The sequence below is a fragment of the Mus caroli genome, unplaced genomic scaffold (genome assembly GCF_978045245.1).
Source record: "Mus caroli unplaced genomic scaffold, Mus_caroli_1 scaffold_9, whole genome shotgun sequence".
In the NCBI taxonomy this organism is placed as follows: domain Eukaryota; kingdom Metazoa; phylum Chordata; class Mammalia; order Rodentia; family Muridae; genus Mus; species Mus caroli.
Genome location: NW_028227264.1, coordinates 7,747,227 through 7,769,012, shown reverse-complemented (window position 1 = coordinate 7,769,012; position 21,786 = coordinate 7,747,227). Strand labels below are relative to the sequence as shown.

Below are 21,786 nucleotides of genomic sequence, written 5' to 3'. Positions count from 1 at the left end.
TATAGGGGAATGCCAGGGCCAAAAGAATGGGAATGGGTGGGTAGGGAAGTGTGTGGGGGGGTATGGGGGACTTTTGGGATAGCATTGGAAATGTAATTGAGGAAAATACGTAATAAAAAAAAAATGAAAAAAAAAAAAAAGAACAAGGCACTGACTGTTGCAATCTTGCAATATAAGAAAGGAGACATTAGTCAATATGCGGAATCTACCATAAAGGACCTGAGTGACATCTTATATGTCCAGGCATGAAAGACAGTCTTCCTATGCTGTAGCATCTAGGGAAGGTTTGGAGAGGCTTGGACTTCCTGTTAGTGAATTTCTTCAGTGGTATAAATCACTCTACAATGAGCTTATTTCATGAGTAGAAAATAATGTAAGTCATAATCATTTATAAGCATTATGGGACAAGATTAAGCACAGAAAAATCAGGTAACAGAGATCAATTTCAAGTTTTTAAGTTTTAAAATTAAAAACTGGGATGAAACTTGAATCTAAAGCATTGCTTTTTGTTTCCTTCTGAGTTTCATTCCTTTGAACCAGAAAAGCAGTTAAGGGATCTGAACTAAAGAAATAAAGGTAGAATGTTGTGGTTGTCACAATTTTATCCTGAAAGATAAAACCTGCGTTATGAGGGAATGTAAAGGCTGTGGTGGGACAGGGGAGGGTGAGTAGTTGCACTTTAGAGTTACTGTTTGACTGACAGTGCTGTAAGGACACCAAGTGGAGGTGCCCATTGGCTACTTAGAAATTTAAGCTTGGCCATCAAAATGAAGGTCTCAGCAAGAGCTGTGGACTTAAAGCACAATTGTCAAAACATTTGAAACAGACAGGACACACCACACAGAGAAAGGGCAGACCTGAGAAAATAGTAAAAACTAGAAGAGATAATGTTCAGAAGCATTTTCTCTAAGTGTCCTGCACGTAGAGGAGAATGCTAAGATGGGAAGTGGCCCAGAGGTGCCCCTGACTCAAGATCAAGGAGTGTAGGCTACTCCAGGAAGACAAAAATTAATCCAATCTGCTTCCCATCGAGGCAGCAAGTTGGGGTCACTATGATCCTCTGCCTTTTTTCGCTTTTCCTAGCAAAGTACATACCGAGAACACAAATAGCACAGAAATAGCTATTTTTAATATTTACATTTTTATTTTGAGTTTTAAACTGAGACAATGATTAGATCATAGCATGAGTTGTAAGCAGAGGGTAATCAGCTTAGATAAAGGGTCACCTTTTATAAGGAAGGTATGTGATTTTTGATGTACTCATCTTCCCCAAGTTTTGGGCTCATTTGTTAACAATAGTTAATGGTCTATGATGAATTTAAGAATATTCTAATGACATCACTAATAATGGCCCAAGACAGGCCTGTTTATAACAGCCCTTTGCAAACAAGGAAACAGTCGTTTATTTTCTTCACTCATAAACTCCTGTGTCTGCTACATTAATAATATATGTAATTGTTCAGGAATTTAATAAAATGAATAAACCTTGAAACATGCCCTACAGGAATTTATGCTTTATTGAGGTAATGCTATTACAATGGAAGTACACACATTAAATAACACATAGTATGATGCAATGATTTATATAGAGGACAACTACAGAGTTAGGTGTTATGTAGTTGAGGTTTTCATAGAAAAAGTATAATAGACAAGAAGTTTAACCAGTGGGAAGTCAGTCCACATACTTCTGGAGGGTAAGAAATGCAAGCATTGTTACATTCCGATGAGGCTTCCTCATAGTCTCAGAGGGCAGAGGGCAGAGGGCAGAGGGCAAGAGAAGCAAGGTCTCTTCTGTATTTTTATAAGGTCATTGATCCCATTTGTGATGCTTTACCCTCGTGATTGAATTATCTCCTACCTACCTATTAACAGTACATTAAGGAAGAACTTCATCATTCATATATTGGGAGGACAGAAACTTTCTGCAGCAAATGTTTGAGTAATCTTGTTATTTTTAAGCTGAGAGTTGAAGGAATTATTTAACATCTACATATTTATTATGAAAATAGAGCCATAACTGTAGTTATCTCATAGAATTATTGGAATTAAATATTTTTACTTAACTCTATAAAGAGTATGCTTGAATGTCTAGCAGAGTCCCTATTAATCATTGTTGTTTAGTAATATTAATATTTTGAAAATATGCACAGATGTCTGAAAGTCCAGATCCCAACATGAAACTCCTTGTACCTTCAAGGAAAGAATGTTCTGGAAACAGCAAATATGCATTTTTCACTACAAGCCTCTTTTATGCACACTATGTGGAATGGCAAAGCTGCAGATCTGATGAAAACAGGGGCATGAGGTACTCCTCACTATCCCTGTTTGGCACAGTTTGGAATCTTGTCCACACTTGGCCCCAGCAAAAGAAGGATGAGGTCATTCACATTCCATCTGTTCACCTTAGCATCCAGTGTGAAGTGTTATCTGCTCACAAGCAAAGCAAGCCAGGGAAGTGTGCTTGGAAAGATAGTCTCCAAGCATAAACATTGGCAGATCACAGACTGAGCACTCAAGAGAAAAGTTCCAATGGAAGTAGAACCTTTGGCTCATTTAGACAGAGTTATAGACAACTTGGGCCAGCCTAAGCAAAGAAGAATGAGGTATTTATTATACATAATATGAGAAAGTCATGCCAAGTAGCTCAGGCTATGAAATTCAGAGTGCTTCTGGGCCACATGGAGGATTCAGATCCTGTGTAGAAAGATTGAAGGTCTATCTTTTTCTCTCTGTATGTCTCCTACATCTTCTGTGGATCCATTTTCTGTTTCTTTGACTCTCATGGTCAGCCTACGAGCAACCATCCTAAGGCTCCTGAGTCTGCATGTTGTTACATGTCCAGCTACCCAGAGAGACTCATCCCGGTCCTGCTGTCTACAGAGTTCTGTGTAACATGTAAAAAACAGCAATGCAAGTGAAGGGGAAAGTCCCAGCATGAGCACAGCACATGTTTGGAGGGTGCGGGGAGCATAGTGAAGCACAGGTAAAACCAGGTCTTCCTCATAATTTTATTTTGTGGGTTTCAGGCTATAAGATGCCTTCCATTTGTATCAGTCTCAAGAGGGAGAGGGGAAGAAAGATTTGTTTTATTTTTCTTTGCTTCATCAGGCCACCGGAACACTGTCTATTGAAGTAAAATTCACCTAGGACTTAGACCAAAAATAAAATCAATATTGTTAACATTAAGTAATAAAATAGAAAAGGAAGATGTTGCGGATAGAGCTAAGCTGGTGGAAGAAGTATCTGTCTGACTACCTCGCACGAAGCCATGAGCTTTATCTCTAACACTATATAAGCTGTATGCTGTGGCACATTCTTATAATCCCAGCACAGAGGAGATAGAAGCAGGAGAATCAGGAGTTCAAGGACATTCTCCACTATACAGCAAGCTTCAAGATCAGCCTGTGCTACGTGAGACCCTCAAAATTAATATAAAAACTCAAATAAAATACATAAATAATACTTATTCAGGTTCTCCAAAATACATTTATAATTTTATTTCAAAGGTTCAAAGAAATCTTGCAACGACTAAAGGTTACTGAATAGCACTTTCTATGCAGATCTTCTTTGAGATATATGAAGAGTCAGCTACCAACCAAAGTAGATCAAGTCTTGAGAGTGATGCATCTGAAGATACTGAGAAATTACTGTTTAGAAGAAATTAGTAGCAAAGAGAAACACCTTTTCCCAGGTTTTCAGCCTTAAAGATACTTTCTGTTAGCTGGAGCAACTTTAAGAGAAAGAGTTTGCTGGCCAGCCAGCCTAGTTGACATGGTAAGTTTCAGGTCCCTGGGTGACCCTGTTTCACAAAAGGATGGATATTTTATGGAGACATACAGAATCTTGACCTCTGACCTCAAATAGACTCATGTACACACACACACATACATACACAGACAGACAGACAGACACACACACACACACACACACACACACACGTCATTCTTGTCATTACACAAGAAAAGTAAAAAAAAAAAAAGAAGAAAGAAAAGAAAACAAGGTTTTATCAATAGTTACACAAATTTGTTTTCTGTCACATAACAAAATACTTGAAGCTGGTTACTTATAATTTAGGACAATTTCTTAGCTCATAGTTTTGAAAGCCCACATTCCAAGATTGAGAGGCCCCAGCTGTGTAGCTTAGGATGAAGGCCTGCTTGATTGACTCCAACACAATATGACAGAAGAAAAGGAAATGAACCTGTTGGGCATAGAATGACAAAATGCATAAGGTAGGTTACTTTATATCAATTCACTGGCAAGAGCCAACTCATTGCAAAGACTAGCATCATTCCCTAACTAAGGCAGCATCTACTATACCCTAATCATTCCCCATGATTCCCCACCTCTTAAAGATTCCATATCCTCTTAATGCTATCATGTGTGCTAAAGCCTCCAAGCACATGAACTCTGAGAGGGTCAAGAATATCTGAACCATAGCAACAAGACTAGAGATGAGAGATCTAGGAAAATTTCCAGGATGCACTTTTTCTCACACATCCTTCAAATCTGCAAGAGAAACAGTGGTAGCTCACTTAATAATAACTTTCAAGCACATGCTATGTGCTGGGCACTGGGACAAATACAGTGGTGGGAAAAACAGCTTTGACTCTGCCTGATATCTAACCAAAGATCATCCAATGAAGGGTTAATAACAAGAAGTGCAGGTGCTACAGAACACCAGGAGACATTTAACTAATCTAAGGGTGGGGAAATGTTGACAGGAAGTATTGCTTAAGCTGGGACTTGTTTTTATTTATTTTTTCTTTAACAAGTTCTTACATGTATGTAATTCATCCTACCCATGCTAATCCCTCCATAGTGCCTCCTCCTTCTGCCACCAAATTCCCATCAGTCTTTTCATGTCCCATCAGTCTTTTTATTTTGTTCTGTGACTCTGGATTTAACCAGCACCATTCACAGGGTATGGGTCTGAAGTTATCCTCTAACTCAGTAGTCACATCACTAAAGATAATGACTGTCTCCACCAGGAACCCTCAACTGCCAGTAGATACACTGGACAGGGATCCCTGGACTTCTCTCTCATCTAAGAATCAGTCTTGTACCCGTCATTTGCAGACAACTTGGGTTTGTGAGTTCATGAGTACCATGGCCAGGTCATACCCATAAGACAGTGTTTATAGTCCTCTTGTCACCTGGAGCTTATATTCTTTCTAATCCAACTCTTTCACAATGTTCCTGGAGCCTAGGAGGGAGAAATGTGGGTGTCCCAGCTAAAGATGAGCAGGCAATAGTCATTCAGCACTTTGGCCAACCATGAGTCACTGTGTTAACTGCTATTTGATGAAAGGTAAATTTCTTTGATCAAGGATGAAGATAACAGTAATCTATTATATATATATATATATATATATATATATATATATATATATATATATAATAGATTATGTAGCATATGTGTGGAGATCTTTATAGTTTCTCTTGAAATATCTCTTCAGTCTCCAAATCATCATTTCTGTAATTAGCTTTTATGTTGAATATATATATATATATATATATATATATATATATATATATATATATATACAATACAAAGTTAAGATGCAGATCAACATGTGCAATTAGCAGAATGAAAGTATAAGGTTCATGTCTAGAGCCAATAGCTTTCCAAGTCATAAGCCTTTGACTATAGTGCAAGAAATAAACTCCATAGTGCATATAGACTGGGCCCCAGCTCCAGTCATAAATCAGTTGGTTACTGCCACAGCAGTAGTGCCACTATTGTACAAATACACACGTCTTGATTGACAAATTGGTATTGTAGCATGTAAGCTCAAAAGCTGGTTGTGACCAATGCTGACTTATCTCTCTTATATAGCAACTTCTGGAGATGGTGTTTCAGGCCGGAAAAGAAGGGTGCTAGTTGAGACACCAGAATGTAGAGGCATAGAATAGAGTACAATATGGATAACTGAATGCAATGGGATGATTCCAGCATGCTTCCTGAACAATATTCACTGTGGTAACAACAGCATGCCTCACTTTCACATTCACTTTTATAGAGTGCAATAGGCCTGTTTTATCTCTAGAGTGGAGACAGTAATACCCCTAGTCTGCCTACTACACTCTATTTACTTAGAACATGCAAGTGTTTTATGAAATCATATTGCTGTAAGACAGAAAATCGTTTAAGCATCTATTGAAAGTTAGGGCTTCATACGCTATTTGTTATTTATGTTCTCAGCCTATCTAATCCAGAAATTCAGATAGTTCAAGTTCAGGTATTATCATGTACTATAAACATACTCCCCTTCTCCCACAAGAAATCCAACGAATCAGTATATTTCAAAATTGTATATTCACTTCTCGTGATACCCATACAAGTGTTCTAGAATACTTACTCTCATTTCTCACAGCTCAATAGTAAGAAGAGTTTTTAAAAATGTTGCTCACACACTTAAAAGGAGTAATATCTTCTCCTTTTAAAATAGGTTTAGTATATCTACTTTGTCCAACCGTACATTCATTTTGAACTAGAATTCTTATTTTTAATACTCATTGAGTTTCAGTTCTGCAATTATGTTTGACAAAAATCATTATACAATCTTTTTTATTTGTGCATGCATGCACATGTGTGTGTATGTGCGTGTGTGTGTGTGTGTGTGTATGTGTATGTGACTATAGCATATGTGTGGAGATCTTTATAGTTTCTCTTGAAATATCTCTTCAGTCTCCAAATCATCATTTCTGTAATTAGCTTTTATGTTGAATATATGAGTATGTTACATATTCATGTAAAACATATCAACCATCATTAAAATCTCTGCATGTTAATATATGTGTTAGTATTTCACTACAGAGGCCATAAATAAATTAATAAAAAGCATTGAAAAATCCAGATCCGAAAGCAAGTCAATAATGCTATATATTGCACATTTTCTTATATGTTTGACTTGATGCTTTATTTTATTGGTTCATATCTTTTGATGAGTGAGAGTTATTAATTTTGATGAAGCTAGAATGATCACTTTTATGCTTAGTTATTTTTATGTCCACCATAAAATATATTTGGCAGTCACCAGGTCTTCAGGGCATTGTCTGTTTCATTTATGAGCTTTGTGAATTTGACTCCCACATTTAGTGCTATAATACATCTTGACTAATTTCTATGTGTGGCTGGTTGAAGGAATGTCTTTATTCAGTTTCTACCATGAGCCACATTGATTTGTTGTGGTTCTGAAGACTTCACACTTGAAATGAGGATGCTGCTAGGTGGGTTTTACTTTCTAGATGAGGACTTTGCATATGTCTTCATGACTAGATAATGCCCTGGTATCTATTTATAGAGGCATTAGTGTCATTCATGAAGGCCAATCCTAACTCAAATTTCAAAGTGAAGGTTTTACTACGTGTATATCATGTTCACACTGTCATAAAGCCAAAAGCGTCTGAGTAAACTCATCATAAGTCAGGGCTGGCCTGCACTCATTCAGTGGTTCACATTTTTCCTTTGTGTATCATCTGGTGGTAGACTGAAGCGAATTGAATATATCCTGTAATTTTATAACACGTGTTCAACTCCACCTTTCTTTTCTGCACTCATTCCAGGATTTTGAATCCTCAAGTCCTGACTTCTTTGGGAAACTTAAATTCAAATGTATATGTCTACAGCCTGATTAAAAGTCTTTTTGACCTCTCCCACCAAACCCCATCTGTTTTGTTCTACCTGGATTCTCTATTTGTTATTCTATATCAAGAATCATGGAATATCCTGAGGGAAAAATAGCTTGAAGATTATCTGCTTTCCCACTGAAATTCTCTTCCTCTGACTTATTGATCCCTTGGTTCTGGTTGTCATGGTACCGTCTCAATGTCTGCAAGTGGTTTTCAAAGAATATTTTTTTTCTACTCATTTTCAGCATAAGAGTTGGTTTTCTCCAAGTTATTATGTTTTAGCTAAATGCTGAAGGTTTTTTTGTTTGTTTTTTTTTGTTTGTTTGTTTTGGTTTGGTTTGGTTTGATTGCCTAAATCTCTCCCTCTAATCTTTTTCAATAGGCTGTGATACAACTATGATTTTGGGGTGACTATGCTCTTAACAGTATGATACTTGCATAATGATTCTTCAGATTTGGGGAGTGATGACACAAAACTTAATATTGTGATTAGCATCCCTCTGTTTAAGGTAAACAATAGCATGAAATAAACCTTAATGGAAACAAAAGTATAATAGTCGTGTTATGGCTATAGGCAAAGTTTTCAGAATTCTCACCCAAATACTAGGTCTCTTTACAGTTATCTTTGCATATTTGATTTTCAATCTGTAACAAATCCCAAACTCTTAATGTTGCTCAAAAGTCTAAGTCCAGAATTTTTACTGAGGCTCAAAACTATCTCTTAGTTATGAGTCTTTGGAAGAATCAATGTGGAACTTACCTACTTCCAAAATACAATGGCACAGAGTAAACATTCCTGCTCAAGAAGGAGAAAGGAAGCACAGATGGATGGACCAGAACAAGACTAAACTCAGCAGGGAAACCAGAAAATCCTGTTCCTCCATGTCCAGCATTTGAAGAACATGTCATGATCACATGTCAACAGGCTTAGACAGTCCCATCCTTACAGCTGTATCATTAATGCTCCACATGGCTTCTGTCTTTGGGGTGCTTCCATTTAGTGCTTGCCACTGTTCTCAGCACACATTTCTGCTATGCCCAACATTTTAAGTTTTCTTAAACTTTAACTTAGGGTTTAACTCCATGACTCCATACAGATCGTTTTTATGAGAAGTGTGCAGAATATTTGGCACTAGTTGATGCTGTCTCTCCTTGCAGGGGTTTCTGTGGGGCTTTGATGCAATCCTTGTAACTTTGCAACACTTAACATTCAGCATGCCTACACAACCAGATCCATGTGGAGAAAACCATGCTGATTTTGCAACCAGCTAAACAGTAAGGGAGCTTGGACCGGAGTTTAATTTCTCCTTAGTGTCCGGGTGACTGGGCCTGGGAAGTTTTTCTCTTCTAGGTACCCATTTTGAGGAGAGAACCCAGCAAAGCTCTCTTTTCACAGGAAAGTCAAATCAGGTTGGAGTTTTACATACAAGACTCTTGGATAATCAGGTTACCACTAACTCTTGAAATGTGTCCAGTGACCTATTCTATAGCTCTAGGGCAGAGAGACCAGCCTCTCTTTAATGACACTAATATCCTCAAGAGGTCATTCTCTTTGAAGGAAACTTTCAAATTCCTTTTTTTTTTCCAATTTTTTACTAGATCTTTTCTTCATTTACATTTCAAACGCTATCCCGAAAGTCACCTATACCCTCCCCCCGCCCTGCTCCCCTACCCACACCCACCCCCCACCCCCCCATCCTGCTCCCCTACCCACTCACTCCCACTTCTTGGCCCTGGCATTCCCCTGTACTGGGGCATATAAAGATTGCAAGACCAAAGGGCCTCTCTTCCCAGTGATAGCCGACTAGGCCATCTTCTGCTACATATGCAGCTAGAGATATGAGCTAAGGGGGTACTGGTTAGTTCATATTGTTGCTCCACCTATAGGGTTGCAAATCCCTTTAGCTCCTTGGGTACTTTCTCTAGCTCCTCCATTGGGGGCCCTGTGTTCCATCCAATAGATGACTGTGAGCATCTTTTTTTGATAACAGTCAATTTTATAAATGCTTTCTACTCTTCAGTTTGTTCCAAATCATCACTATAAACCTGCTTAAAAGCAGCAGTGATAACTGGGCCTCAGCCTACAAGTAATGCTGTCTTGAAAATCCCTCCACAAAATTTGTTGTTCTTTTACTTCAGAATTCAGCTTCATTCAAAATTTCAGATTATAGATAAAGGTACAAAAATACAGTATAAAGTTTTTGGTACAATTCTCCATATTGAGTCCTTGTTCCCATCTGAGTTCTCATTAGTATAGGCTGACTTTACCATCTGTGTGTTCACCTGGCACTCAAGTTTGAAATTCTTTCATGCTCACCCAGAAAGCTTGGCTTACAGTTTTCTGGATTTCTCTAGATCATCTCTCTCAACACTTAGTCATTTAGTCAAAGCATTAGTTCAGTCCTTTGATCAGTAATGACTTAAAATCAGCGGGTCAAACACTGTCTAAAGGTGTATTATGTTTGTGTTAAACAGACTCCAGTTTATATCAGTCATTTTTCCTAATCAAAAGGTAATTTTTTAAAATGTTGAAAATTTAAGTAGAGTTATAAACAACAACATGGAACCTCACAAACCAGTGTAAACCACCCAGGCACTCCTCAGACAATGTCGGTACCATAAAAAAAAAAAAAAACAACTTAACAGTTCAACATCTAGCTACCTCCTGTAAAAAGCACAGCTTTGTGTGCAAGGGGATTTGCTGAAGAGGGTTTGCTCCAAAGAGGAAAATATGGGAAACAACCTAAACTGACATTCACTGAAGAGTAGATAGGTTTGTGGAACATATTTATTCAGTTTAGCTTAAGTACTAAACTAGTTGTAGATGCATGTAATACCCTGTGATAAGGGCCATTGTTGAATGAAAATGAAGCATAAGGCCATAAATGCAATATTTAATAATATAAAAGCTTCCACATATTATTTGCTAATGCACAGTTATACAAATATTGTAATCAGATTAAGATGTTCCAAAGGATGAAACAGATTTTCTCTTTAAAATGTGATTAGTATGTGGAGTACTATATAGAAACTGTTAATATACTCTTATTGTTTTCCAAAGCAAATGGGTTTTAATCTGTGATGGATCTGTGGTAATAAATAAATAAGGCTTTATTAAATCATCTTCCATAGTCTCTTATTAGCTTGCAATCTTAGAAACTAAGGATTTTTAAATGGGGCAATATTTTATGACAATAATAGGGAGACTACATTTGTGTTTATTAAGGAACCAAATACACTGTATTAAAGTATGTGTTACAAGGAAAAGTGGGAGAAATTAAGATTCACAGGTGGTTTATGCATGCATGCATGCAGAATTCCATTCTCTACTCAGTAGTAATTACTGAGAAATAAATAATAAATTTAGATAATGGGAAAAATGCATCTGGCTTCTGAAAACCAATCAGAGACACAAATGATCTTACTTATCTATAGCCATGACAACCAAAAAGGTAGACCATGGTCTGTTAACATGGCCTTGAGTGGTTGCCGTCATTCTTCATAACTAGTTTGGACAGCTGCCACATTATTTCCATGGTGAGCTGTATATATCCTTAAAGTGACCATCTGGAATTGTCTAGAACATTCTGTTTCTACTAAAAGTAGATTCACCTCCAACTCTACCACAGACATACAGCTTCAAACACAGGCAACTCACCCAACTCTATCCAGCATTTACCTCGCTAGCACACCCACTTGATGTCACTAATGTTGCCTAAAACGAAATGCAGTTGAGATGCTGCTAGATTTATTGAAACTCTTGAGTAAGGAAGATGGCTAGCATCACATGAAAGTGCAGGTGAATCTGGAGACATTATGAATTAGGGTAACTTAAAAACACCATGACTTTCTTCACCTTTCACAGTAATGGGTGAACCTGAAACCACTCTTTGCTTTCTGGAGCCCCGTTTACACATACAAGTCCAACAGTATTTTATGAAAAAAAAAAGTGAATCTGAAAGAGATAATGGCTTAATTGAAGGCACAAAGTGCTCTGGGTTCGTTGTCTAGTTATCAATGTCATGTTTTGGAAAACAACAGCTGACATGTCTCAAGTCCATATAAAGGATAAATTCCATCAGAGATGGATGTAGGGGCTATTCAATGTAGATAAAATAACACAATAAAACAAAACCATTTGGATCAAAGTATACTCAGAGAGGCTTCTATACAAAGGAATATTATTTGGATAATAGAATCAAGAGGAGAAAGTTTAGATAGCCCATTGGTTCATTGCAAGGAGCAACTTTATATAAAAAGAACACAAAAGGGAAGAGAAGTAGATAGAGGGATGGGGGATTCCTTGCACTTTCGAAAGAAATTACTGAAAAGATCTTTCTAACTAAAATTCTGGGGTTTCTTTAAATCCATACTTTGTGCCAAAAGATTCCAGCACAGATTTGGGACTTATATTTGACAAGCCCCCATATGCTGCCTTTTCCCTCCAAGCTTTTACTCTGATTTGATGAATCTGTAGTTGTTTGAATATGTGGTTTTACAGTTGCTAAAAATACCCTAGAGCCAAGCTCCTTCTCCCAGTATTTATGTAGTTGGTAAAATGGCCAGTTGGGCATCAGAATTTTTGAGTCTTGGCCAATAATCTTTAGTAAGTATCCCTTTCATACACTCAAAGCTGGTGTGCAGGGGTATTCTTTATTTTACTTAATGCAAAGGAAAAGTCAGAGACCAAAACCATCAAGATCATGAAGGAGATTTTACTCTTCTCAACTTCTTTGATCAATAGTCAATTAGTGTGGCTTTGGAATTCTTACAGTTACTACATAAAGCTGTCAATCAGGCTGAAACCCAAAAGCAACCACAAACTCAACTAAATGCAGAAGTAGTGCCAAAAAGAGTGAGCTACAGAGACCATGGAGTTTCCTATCACAGCTCCCCTGGGGCATACAGAAATGCAGATGCTGTCCCAGCATGCAAATCACTGCACCTGTGCAAAGATCAGACTGTCTGCATGCTACCAGGATAGTTCCCATCTCATTTGTATGTTACCCATCCTTAGCAGACAGGATTTCCTACATCACTTGAAAGGTCCAGCGCAAAACTAAAACATAAAGTCCTTGGTTCAAAAGCTGGAAACAGAATCGTGGTAAAGGAGCAATGTCATGTTCACTTGTACAGAAAGACATTCTCAGGGAAAAACCTCTCATTCCAGTTGTGACCCTAGCTACTTATTCTGGGACTTAACATGTGTGCACCATCCAAGATGCAAAGTTCTATTCCCAATCAATCCCTGTGCAGGTACCATGACAGAACTCAAATTAAATTGTCTACTGCTTCCATGTTCTCCCCTTCTGAGCCATGCTATAGATGTGAGAGCCAGAACATTCTATCAGTCGAGATACATCTGAAGATCTGGATCAAGAATAGGCAAGAGTTCCATCCCTCCCCTATAGCCTGCAAACTGGTAATTGTAGTAAATGTTCTGAGAGAGAGATGGAGAGGAGAAGAGGGGGGAGAAAGGGAGAGAGGGAGACAAAGATAGACAAAGATAGTAACATATCTTGGTTCTTCAGGAGCTTTGCACAAGATCGCTGCAGTAGTGGTGCCTTGCCATCTACAAGAATGGGAGGCTATTTAATCCCAGCACTTGGGAGGCAGAGGCAGGTGGATTTCTGAGTTCAAGGCCAGCCTGGTCTACAAAGTGAGTTCCAGGACAGCCAGGGCTACACAGAGAAACCCTACCTCGAAAAAAAAAAAAACCCAAAACAACCCCCCCAAAAAAAACAACCAAAAACCAAAACAAACAAACAGCAACAACAAAAGAATGGGAGGCTATAATGACTGGGACAGAAAGGAAAAGAGAGACTATACTCAAAGCCCCATGCAAATAAAGGAGAGAGACTGTTGATCTGTGAGCTGATGCTTCAAGGCATGTTCCATTTTCTCATTCCCCCCATCACCTCCAGAACACAAACTTAAGGATAAAATTGAGAGCCTTTTAAGAGGCTGGTCCCAGAATAATAAACAGCAAGTGTAGGGCTCCTAGAGGGATTGGACTAGTCTCTGGCTTTTGATGCTAGATCTGCTGGGAACCCTGGTGTCTGACACCATTTGACCAGGCAATGTGCAGACTTTTCTCCAAAGTAGAGTTAATTTTAAAGTCAAATGAATGCAGGAAGAGTTCAGAAAAACAAAGCCCAGTGCTTTGGATATATTCTCCAACTCCTCAAGAAGGAGAGTTTTAGCAATATTTTACAAGGTAAATGTTCTTTTCGACTTTATTTTATAAATCCAAGCACAAGTTTCTCTTTATTGTCTCCTCTCTGCTGATCATTTTTTAAAATGGTATTTGTGATTTCAGGTTGGCATGTTTTGTGTCATTGTTAGTCTAGTTGGCATGTTCAACAGCAAAAGTTTCTCTTTGTCTAATTTTTAAAAAATAAATGAATTATCTCAGTAGGCATGAAATTATACTGATTTGTCTCTATTTCTCATTTCTGGACTAGAGTTTCACATTACAGAGTTCAGCACATGCTTTTGAATGTTTTGCGGGTGCTTGCCATTTGATGGCTCTTTATTCATTGATAGGATTTGATTTTTCGATATCATATTCAACTAGAAAATAGAAACTCTTTCCTCATCATATAAACCCAATTTAGGTTCCTTGCTTCCAAAAGGTGAAAAATGACTATACAGAATTAATTCTACATGGAGATTTCAAACTCACAGATCCTTTTCTCAGAACCTGTTAGTAATCAGCTCAAAGCCTTAGAATACGGGACAAGCCATGATGAGTCCCTTCCTTCCCCTTCCCCTTCCCCTTCTCCCTCCTCTTCCTCTTCCTTCTGAGGTTCTATTCTTCTGTTTTGATGGGATAGAAAACTGTCATGGTCCTCTCTGGCTATGCCTACAAAGCCATCACCAAAGACTGGAGTAAATGACCAAATACAGACTTAATAGAAAACGTGTGAGTTCACTGGAGGAAGCTGCAAGAAAGTAAATCCCCACAGAGTTTTCCAAATCGAGAAACTTCCCTTGAATTCTACCATCCTCTGCAACACTGCCAAGAACATGCAGGTGCTTCCTCCCTGGTGTCGTATGTCCGAAGCTCTTTCCCAGGGAAGCTAGCCCTCTTGTATGGCATAATAGCAGGATAGCATTTCTATCACCACTTTCTAAGCTACTGGTCTTTCTCAGTGCTATGGGGAAGTAAACTTATCTTGAGTCTCCATCCCCCTGACTGCCCATCAACTTTGCTGTGTCTAGCAAGTGTTCTCTCTTGCTAAGAATGACACACTGGACAGATCAACCTGTGTTTTGTATGATGATCCATCAGCCAGGGAATGAGATGATGTGTGCCCTTGTGGCAGATTCCTCCAACCTCAGCAGGTGGGCCTCTTGACATTCCACTCTTAGACTTATTAAATATTATGAGCACAAGAAAAAAAAACATGACTTTAAATGAAATGGCAGCCATGCCTTCAGAATCGGCTAATATGGCATACAATGAGAAATGGAAAGGAAAGCCATAGGTTCAGATATTAGTTCACAAAAATCCATCAAGAGGCATGGTGGTAGAGAGTCAATCTACGTGACTATCCACAGCCTCCTAAAGTAGTATGTACACAGTGAAGGTAAAGAACCAGTCTAGGAGAGATCCATGGAAAAGAGTTGGTTCTATGATAGAAAAGTGAGTCCATTGAGGTTGCTTTGAGGAAGGAGCTCCAGCAGTAAGAAACAGCCACTGCTGCAAGTTCCAACCAAGACACAGAAGCAGAGACATGCAGAAAGGGTCGGGAGCCAGGCTTGGCCCTGCCGTGGACCAGGCACCTCCTGAGTGGTGGAGTCACTCTAGCTGTGCACATACTGTTTAACCCCTTGCTTTTTCTTTTCAATCTTCAGGAAGAGGCAGCCAGAATTCTCGCCCAGCAGCCAGTGTCCGTCGGCACATGTGCAGCTTTGAAACCCCCACCCTGCAGTGAATGTGTAAGAGAAGCTGCATGGAGATGTAGTGTTTGCCCCTTGCTTTCTCTCTCCTGGGTATTTCCACTTTCTAACATGGAGCCAATTGTGGTGCATGCCATCAAGAATGAGGGACTCATAGACGTGCCGTGGTTTGCACGACTGTCTTATCCAATTGTCCATCGTTCTTAAAAGGACACTGTCAAGCTGTTAGTTTTTCTGCTTGTTTTCTGTTCCAATGCAGCACTGTCCCCAGCTTTAAGGATTCACTTTGGTCTGTGACTCCCACTCATGAGCTCAAAAGTGAATCTTCCCCTCAACAAATTTGTCAGCTTCTTCTTGGCAAACAGAGCCTTTTCTTTTTATTTCTTTTCTTTTCCTTTTGCCTCCCCCTCCCCCCGCTGTTGCACAAATGTTTGAAATAATCGCGTCTGCATTGAAGTAAAAGCCATAGCTGAAATTTATGGAAAAGTCCCACAGTGTGGGTGTTTGAGGGAGGGTGCTAACATGAGCCACTGCTGAGTGTCTCCCACACCCTAGGGAACACAAAACGAAAGGTTTGTGAGTCCCACTTAAAGCAAATTTTATAAACAAACAAACAAACAAGTGAAAATAGTTTCCCCCAGCATTCTATATGGTTCTTATCAGACTTTCAAGTCGGATAAAAACCGTGCATGTTTGGTCCGATTTTTGACCTTTAGCTCTTGACAGTGTCTCTTTAAGTTAACCAAAGCACCTAGACCATGTTCGATTCATTGTGCACGGAGTCTGTGGTTTTTCTCAGCTGTTCCTTTACAGCCCTCCAAACGCCTGGGAGAGTCAAAGGTACACATTCCTGCAGCAGAGGGAGTCCACTGATGAGGTGTCTGTGGCTGGAATAGCTCTTCAGATAGAAGAGCCCAATTTGTTCCAGTGTTTGGTAGTGAGCTGGAGGCAGAGGCTGGTAAACAAAGCCATGCTGTCTCTTCCCTTTCCTCAGTGAAGTGTACCAGGAAGTGTGTAGCCTCCTTTTGCTACCCTGTAGAATCCTGTGTACCAACAGTGCACCCTCCACCAAATAATCCAGATGAAGGAAGGGCACATTGGGTAGTCACGACAGAGTTTTTAGCTGGCACTTGGGAGGCCACTATCAAAGCCACTGTACCATAGCTGGATGCCCTCCCTGCTATTCTTCCAAGTCTAAAGGCATTAAATGTTTCTTACACTGTGGGTGAGTCTCACCAAGGACACATCAAGGAGATGCTAATTTGTGACAGCTGCTGGCTGCCTGTCACAAGAAATTGATAGGGATGGATGTGTTTGTCTTGTCATGGCAGCAGGGCCAAAGAGAGTCAACTGACAGTTCATGACTTAAAGGTGAGTTCCTATGAACAAAAGTACAACATGAATATACTTCTTTGGTGGAGATTAAAGAAGAAATAAATGCACACATCAGCAAAGCTAACAGGTGGGTTGTTGAGAACTTTAAGAACAGGCTATTTAAGCCTCTTATCTTCAGACTATAAAGGAACCAAAAGAGATCAGTGGCTTTCAACCTGTATCCCTCAGACTAAGGCCAGATATTTTTAGTCATGGTTGTCCTGGCAAGTGAAAATAAGAAAACGTTTTTTCTTTAACCTTCAGTACCCACTGGTTTTTGTAAAGAGCACGCAAAGAGACTAACGTAAGAAGTAAACTGGATCATTATGGTCTGTCTCTGTCTCTCTTGCCCCTGAGGAATAGTCTAGTCAGAGCAACACAACTTTTCCTTATTTTCCAGGCAGACTGTGAGAACTGAAGGGCAGTAAGTGACTGACTGGCAACTAAAATCCAAGTCTGGCAAAAGGGGACATAAAAGAAATGACATTGTCTGACCTGAACTTTCTTCATAAGTAACACAGTATATTCCTATGTGTTTCCTAAATGATTCTTACAGCATATGGGCTACCACTACAAGAACATTCCCCTGGTACACATATCTTATCATTTTATAATAATTTGTAATTATATGTATATGTGTTTGTTTATATATATGAATACAGATACCCATGGAGGCCAGAAGAGGGTGTTGGATCATCTGGACCTAGAGTTACGGATGGTTGTGAGATGCCCCGAGTGGTTGCTAGGAACCAAACCCATGTTTTCTGCAAGAACAGTGTGGGCCAGCTCTCTTCAACAAGAGACTTTCATCAGCTAGGAAATGATTAAAAACCAAAGATCTTTTAAAACTCTTTTGGGAAAGTTTAAGAACCATCAGAATTCTCTTTTAGTTTGAAAATGACTCAGTAATTTTATCAGAACAGTAGGTACTCATGCTGGAAAAATAAAAAGCTCTAGAGATAGACATCCATGCTTCATTGATTTTGATAAGAAAATTAAACTTTGGATACATTTTTACTTTATTGATTTATTCAATAAATCATGAAGTTAATGAAAAGCAAAGTGGTGTGTAAGTGTGTGTGTGTGTGTGTGTGCATGTGTATTTGTGTGTTGTCCTTCAACCTGTATCACAAAGCCTGAAGATAGGTTGATCTAAAGACTAGTAATTAAGGGTCAAATACTTTGACTTTGCAAACTGTATATTTCATTAAGACAATGGTTCTGTGACTAGCCATAGTTGAAGATATAATTCAGATGGAGGGAGGAGAAACTTCACAATGCTGTGTAAGATTATCTCTCTACATAATCTATGGAGTTCTCATACAATAAGAGCTCATCTGCCTTGCAAAGTACATTTGAGATTCTCTGTATTATGAGTAATGATGAGTAGGCCACATGGTTTAACTATGTTTCTAGTCTTCCAAGGTGAAGACATTATGCTAAATATGCCAATTTTTTTTTCTGGAATGTTTCAAGTAGTGGAACTAGTATCAGTATAGAAAGTAATTTGCTTGCGGTTTCCTGAGAAAACAAAAGTCCATCTCAAATGGTTTCTGAACCTGCCAGAGCCACCTTCCCGACTGCGTTATGGTGTCATCTGGTTGATGCATATGCAGGGGAGGATGAACAGCTCCACTAGACTTGGGCCAGAATCCCAAACAAAAGTGTTGGGACCACATGAAAGGCAGCTTTGGAGCCATAGTAGGCTACCCTAGTGTTGGTGGCTCATAGAGTCTGTTCTTAGTGAGACTCTCTCTCCCTTCTACTGGAACTCCCTGGCATTCCCCGATGATCTGTTTTCATTTCATTATTTGTTACTAGTTGAGTGATCATGGAGAGAGAAAGGTGGGGAGAGAGAGCGTGTGTTTAAGTCAGGTAACAACTCATGGGAACCAGTTCTTTCCTTCCATCATTTGAGTGCACTGTTTATTCCCAGGTCTCAGGACGTAGCAGCAAGTTCCATCCCCAGTGGAGCCATCTCAATGGCCCCATTTCTCCTTTTTGTATAGAAAACAAATGCTTGACTCATCAGGTTCTAAGGAGGGAGCCTTTCCTTTTTATAGGGAGATTTCGTCTTTCCTATGGCTCTCTCCATCCTGCTGGAAGCTCCTAAGCCTGGGATGGAGGCTTGCCTTACTGTCAGCCTCAGCACTATTCTCATTTTAGAGATCTCGGAAACAGAGAGCATGCACTCTGCTCATGTAACCAGCACTTCAGAAACAAATAAAGCAGACAGGCTTACTGCGAATACCAATAATCTGTTTATATGGCCCACTCCCATATTTAATATCTTTTGTGATAAATTGCCATTATATACAAATGTAACTAGAGCTGTAATTTTTACTTTGAGATTCTCAGTATTATTAGTAAGAGAGAGTAGGCAAACGGGCTTAACTACTTTCTAGAGTACTTACTGCAAATATTGTTGTTTTGTTTTGTTTGGGGTGGGAGGATTAGGACCCTAAGCTAATGGGAGAAAATCAAAGTAAAACCCCCGGCCTGTTGATTGCCAGATTACAACCACAAACCTGTAAGTTCTGTTCTGCACAGGAGAATGAAACACAGTTTTACAGCCTGTGCCCCCAACAAATTGGCTTCAGCAACTCATCCTGGATGAGCCAATTAAAAGAGACAATTTAAATAGTGAAACCCAGAGAAGGAGATTTGTCCAGTGTAGCTACATTGAGATGGAGGCAAAGAGACATGATGATTACCCAAGTGCATATTCTCGTCCTGACTTAAGGTTATGTCTTAAATAGAGAACAGGAGGTCTGTAAATTCAAGCAATCAGGCTAAAGTGTGTTTCTGCCTCCCGCTCCCACCAGCTCAGCTCCAAGCCTCTCCTTCAGGGTTGCCTGAAAAGTTGCAAAGTGCCCAGTGTGTCAGACATTTTTACTCGAAAGGAGGAAATGGGGGGGGGGGGGCTGTGTTCTTGGGGCCCATTATTTTATAGCCCTATAACCAGAGAGGCTTGATGTAGGTTAGTTAAACCATTAACCATTTAATTATCAATAAATATATGTGACCATGTGAAGAAAGTTAGTCCTGACACACAGTGTTTTTATCTCCAGCAAACAGGTTACTCTGGGCCCAAGGTCTGTCTCTGAAAGTTAGAGTGTATTGAGACAATTATATGGAGATTTCTAAACTAGATTACTAAAACCACCCCACCCTCTTTGAGGTAGAGTCATGTGTAGCGCAGGATGACTTAAAATTTGCCATGTAGCTAAAGACCACCCTTGAACTTCCGATTCTCCTGCTTCAACCTCCTTATGCCAAGATTACAGGTATTATTATCATGCCTGTTTTTTGCAGGGCTGGAGCTCAAACTAGGGCTTCCTGCACACTTGGCAAGTGAGCATTCTATTACTTGTGATAACCTCCCAGGAGGAGGAGGGGGGAAGGGGCAGAGGGAGGGGACGGGGAGGGGCAGGGGGAGGAGGAAAGGGAGGAGGAGAAGAGGGAGGAAGAAGAGGGAGGGGGAGGAGGAAGAGGGAGGGGAGGAAGAAGAGGGAGAGGGAGAAGAAGGAGAAGGAGAGGGAGAGGAAGAAGAGGGAGAGGAAGGAGGAGGAGGAAGAGGAGGAGGAGGAAGAGAAGGAGAAGGAGAAGAGGAAGAAGAAGAGGAAGAGGAAGAAGAAGCAGAAGCAGCAGCAACAGCAACAGCAACAAGAAACTCCCCCAAAACTGTTTGGACTTAAACGAAGCTTTTATTTCACAGCACTATTGGATTTTGAATATATTTTTATTCTCTTGCAACACAGTTTTTGCATTTTTCTTTTCTTAACACCGTGTTTCCAGTCTCTTCAGATAGGAAACAGGATTGGGTCTTTACCTGAATCAGTGACTGTAATTTCCTTTATTAGTGTTTACTGGGTTACAGAACACAATGAAAGCATCTCAGGATGTGGTTCCGTTTGTATTTAATGGTAATTTATCACAATACCATTCACAGGCACTGAAAAAGAGTGGTACATTTTCTCCTGTAAAATTTTATGTATTCAGGTCACTATAAACGGTGCTTAGAGAGCATGAGCATCTGTAGACCCTTCAGATTATCCATCCGTGAACCATGGGTGAGAAGTGAGTTTTCCTGAAGGAGCGGTTAGTACCCTGTGCTGCAATGTATCCACACAATAATGCATTTCCCCCAGTGTCTCTGACTTTTTTAAAAAGAAATTTGTTTTGTCCTTGGGGAAAAAAAGGTTAGAGTAAATTTATAATCCACCAAATGTCCTGGGACATGATATCTGTTTCCTAATTAAACAGGAAATTTTTAGGTAATTTAGAGCAAGACTCTGAGGAGAAGTGACTCTGCTAATTTTAACAGTGATGGAGGAAATCACCCATCACAAGAATAAAAATTGTGTTCAATTAAAATGGGACTAAGTTGGAATTATAGCTGACTGCCTGATCATCACTAACACTGTTAACATTAGGGTACTGTCCAAAAGGAGGCCATGGATGTGTCTTTGGACAGTGATAAACAGCTGATCATATACTCCATAGGACACATAGAGTAGGTGGAGTCACTACATCAGGGTTTTCTCAGAAGGCAAGGATACCTTGAAGCTAGTTTTAGGGGTGACTGGGCAATGTGTTGTTGGGAACGACCTTTATCCCATAAATAACAAGGTCAGTGTTTTAGCTGTCATATCTATTTTTGAGATTTTTTTATTCACTATCAGACTTTAAAATGAATCTCAATTTCTTAGGCTTATTTCACTTTTCAACGTTATAAAATATGAAATGTTGGGTATTATTCTCATCATAAGTATTCCAAGAATCGTATGTATGTTTCAAAGCCTTTGTTCTTGGTTTTCTAAATGATCCAATAGACCATTGCGGTACTGATCCTTTTCTGCTTTTCCTCCT

General features: G+C 39.4%; 1 protein-coding gene across 4 annotated transcripts in view; it reads left to right on the top strand.

Moving 5' to 3' along the window:
* The window catches only part of Grm1 (glutamate metabotropic receptor 1), a 410,258-nt gene that overhangs the window by 382,846 nt on the left and 5,626 nt on the right, over positions 1 to 21,786 (top strand). Inside the window, exon 9 of one of the 4 annotated variants that reach the window (XM_029482996.2) lies at positions 15,496 to 15,574. The exons of the other annotated variants lie outside the window; for them this stretch is intronic. Coding sequence (XP_029338856.1) covers positions 15,496 to 15,556 — 61 coding nt within the window. The 3' untranslated portion in view covers positions 15,557 to 15,574. Of the gene's footprint in view, positions 1 to 15,495; positions 15,575 to 21,786 lie in introns of those variants that run through there. 4 annotated transcript variants of the gene reach the window in all.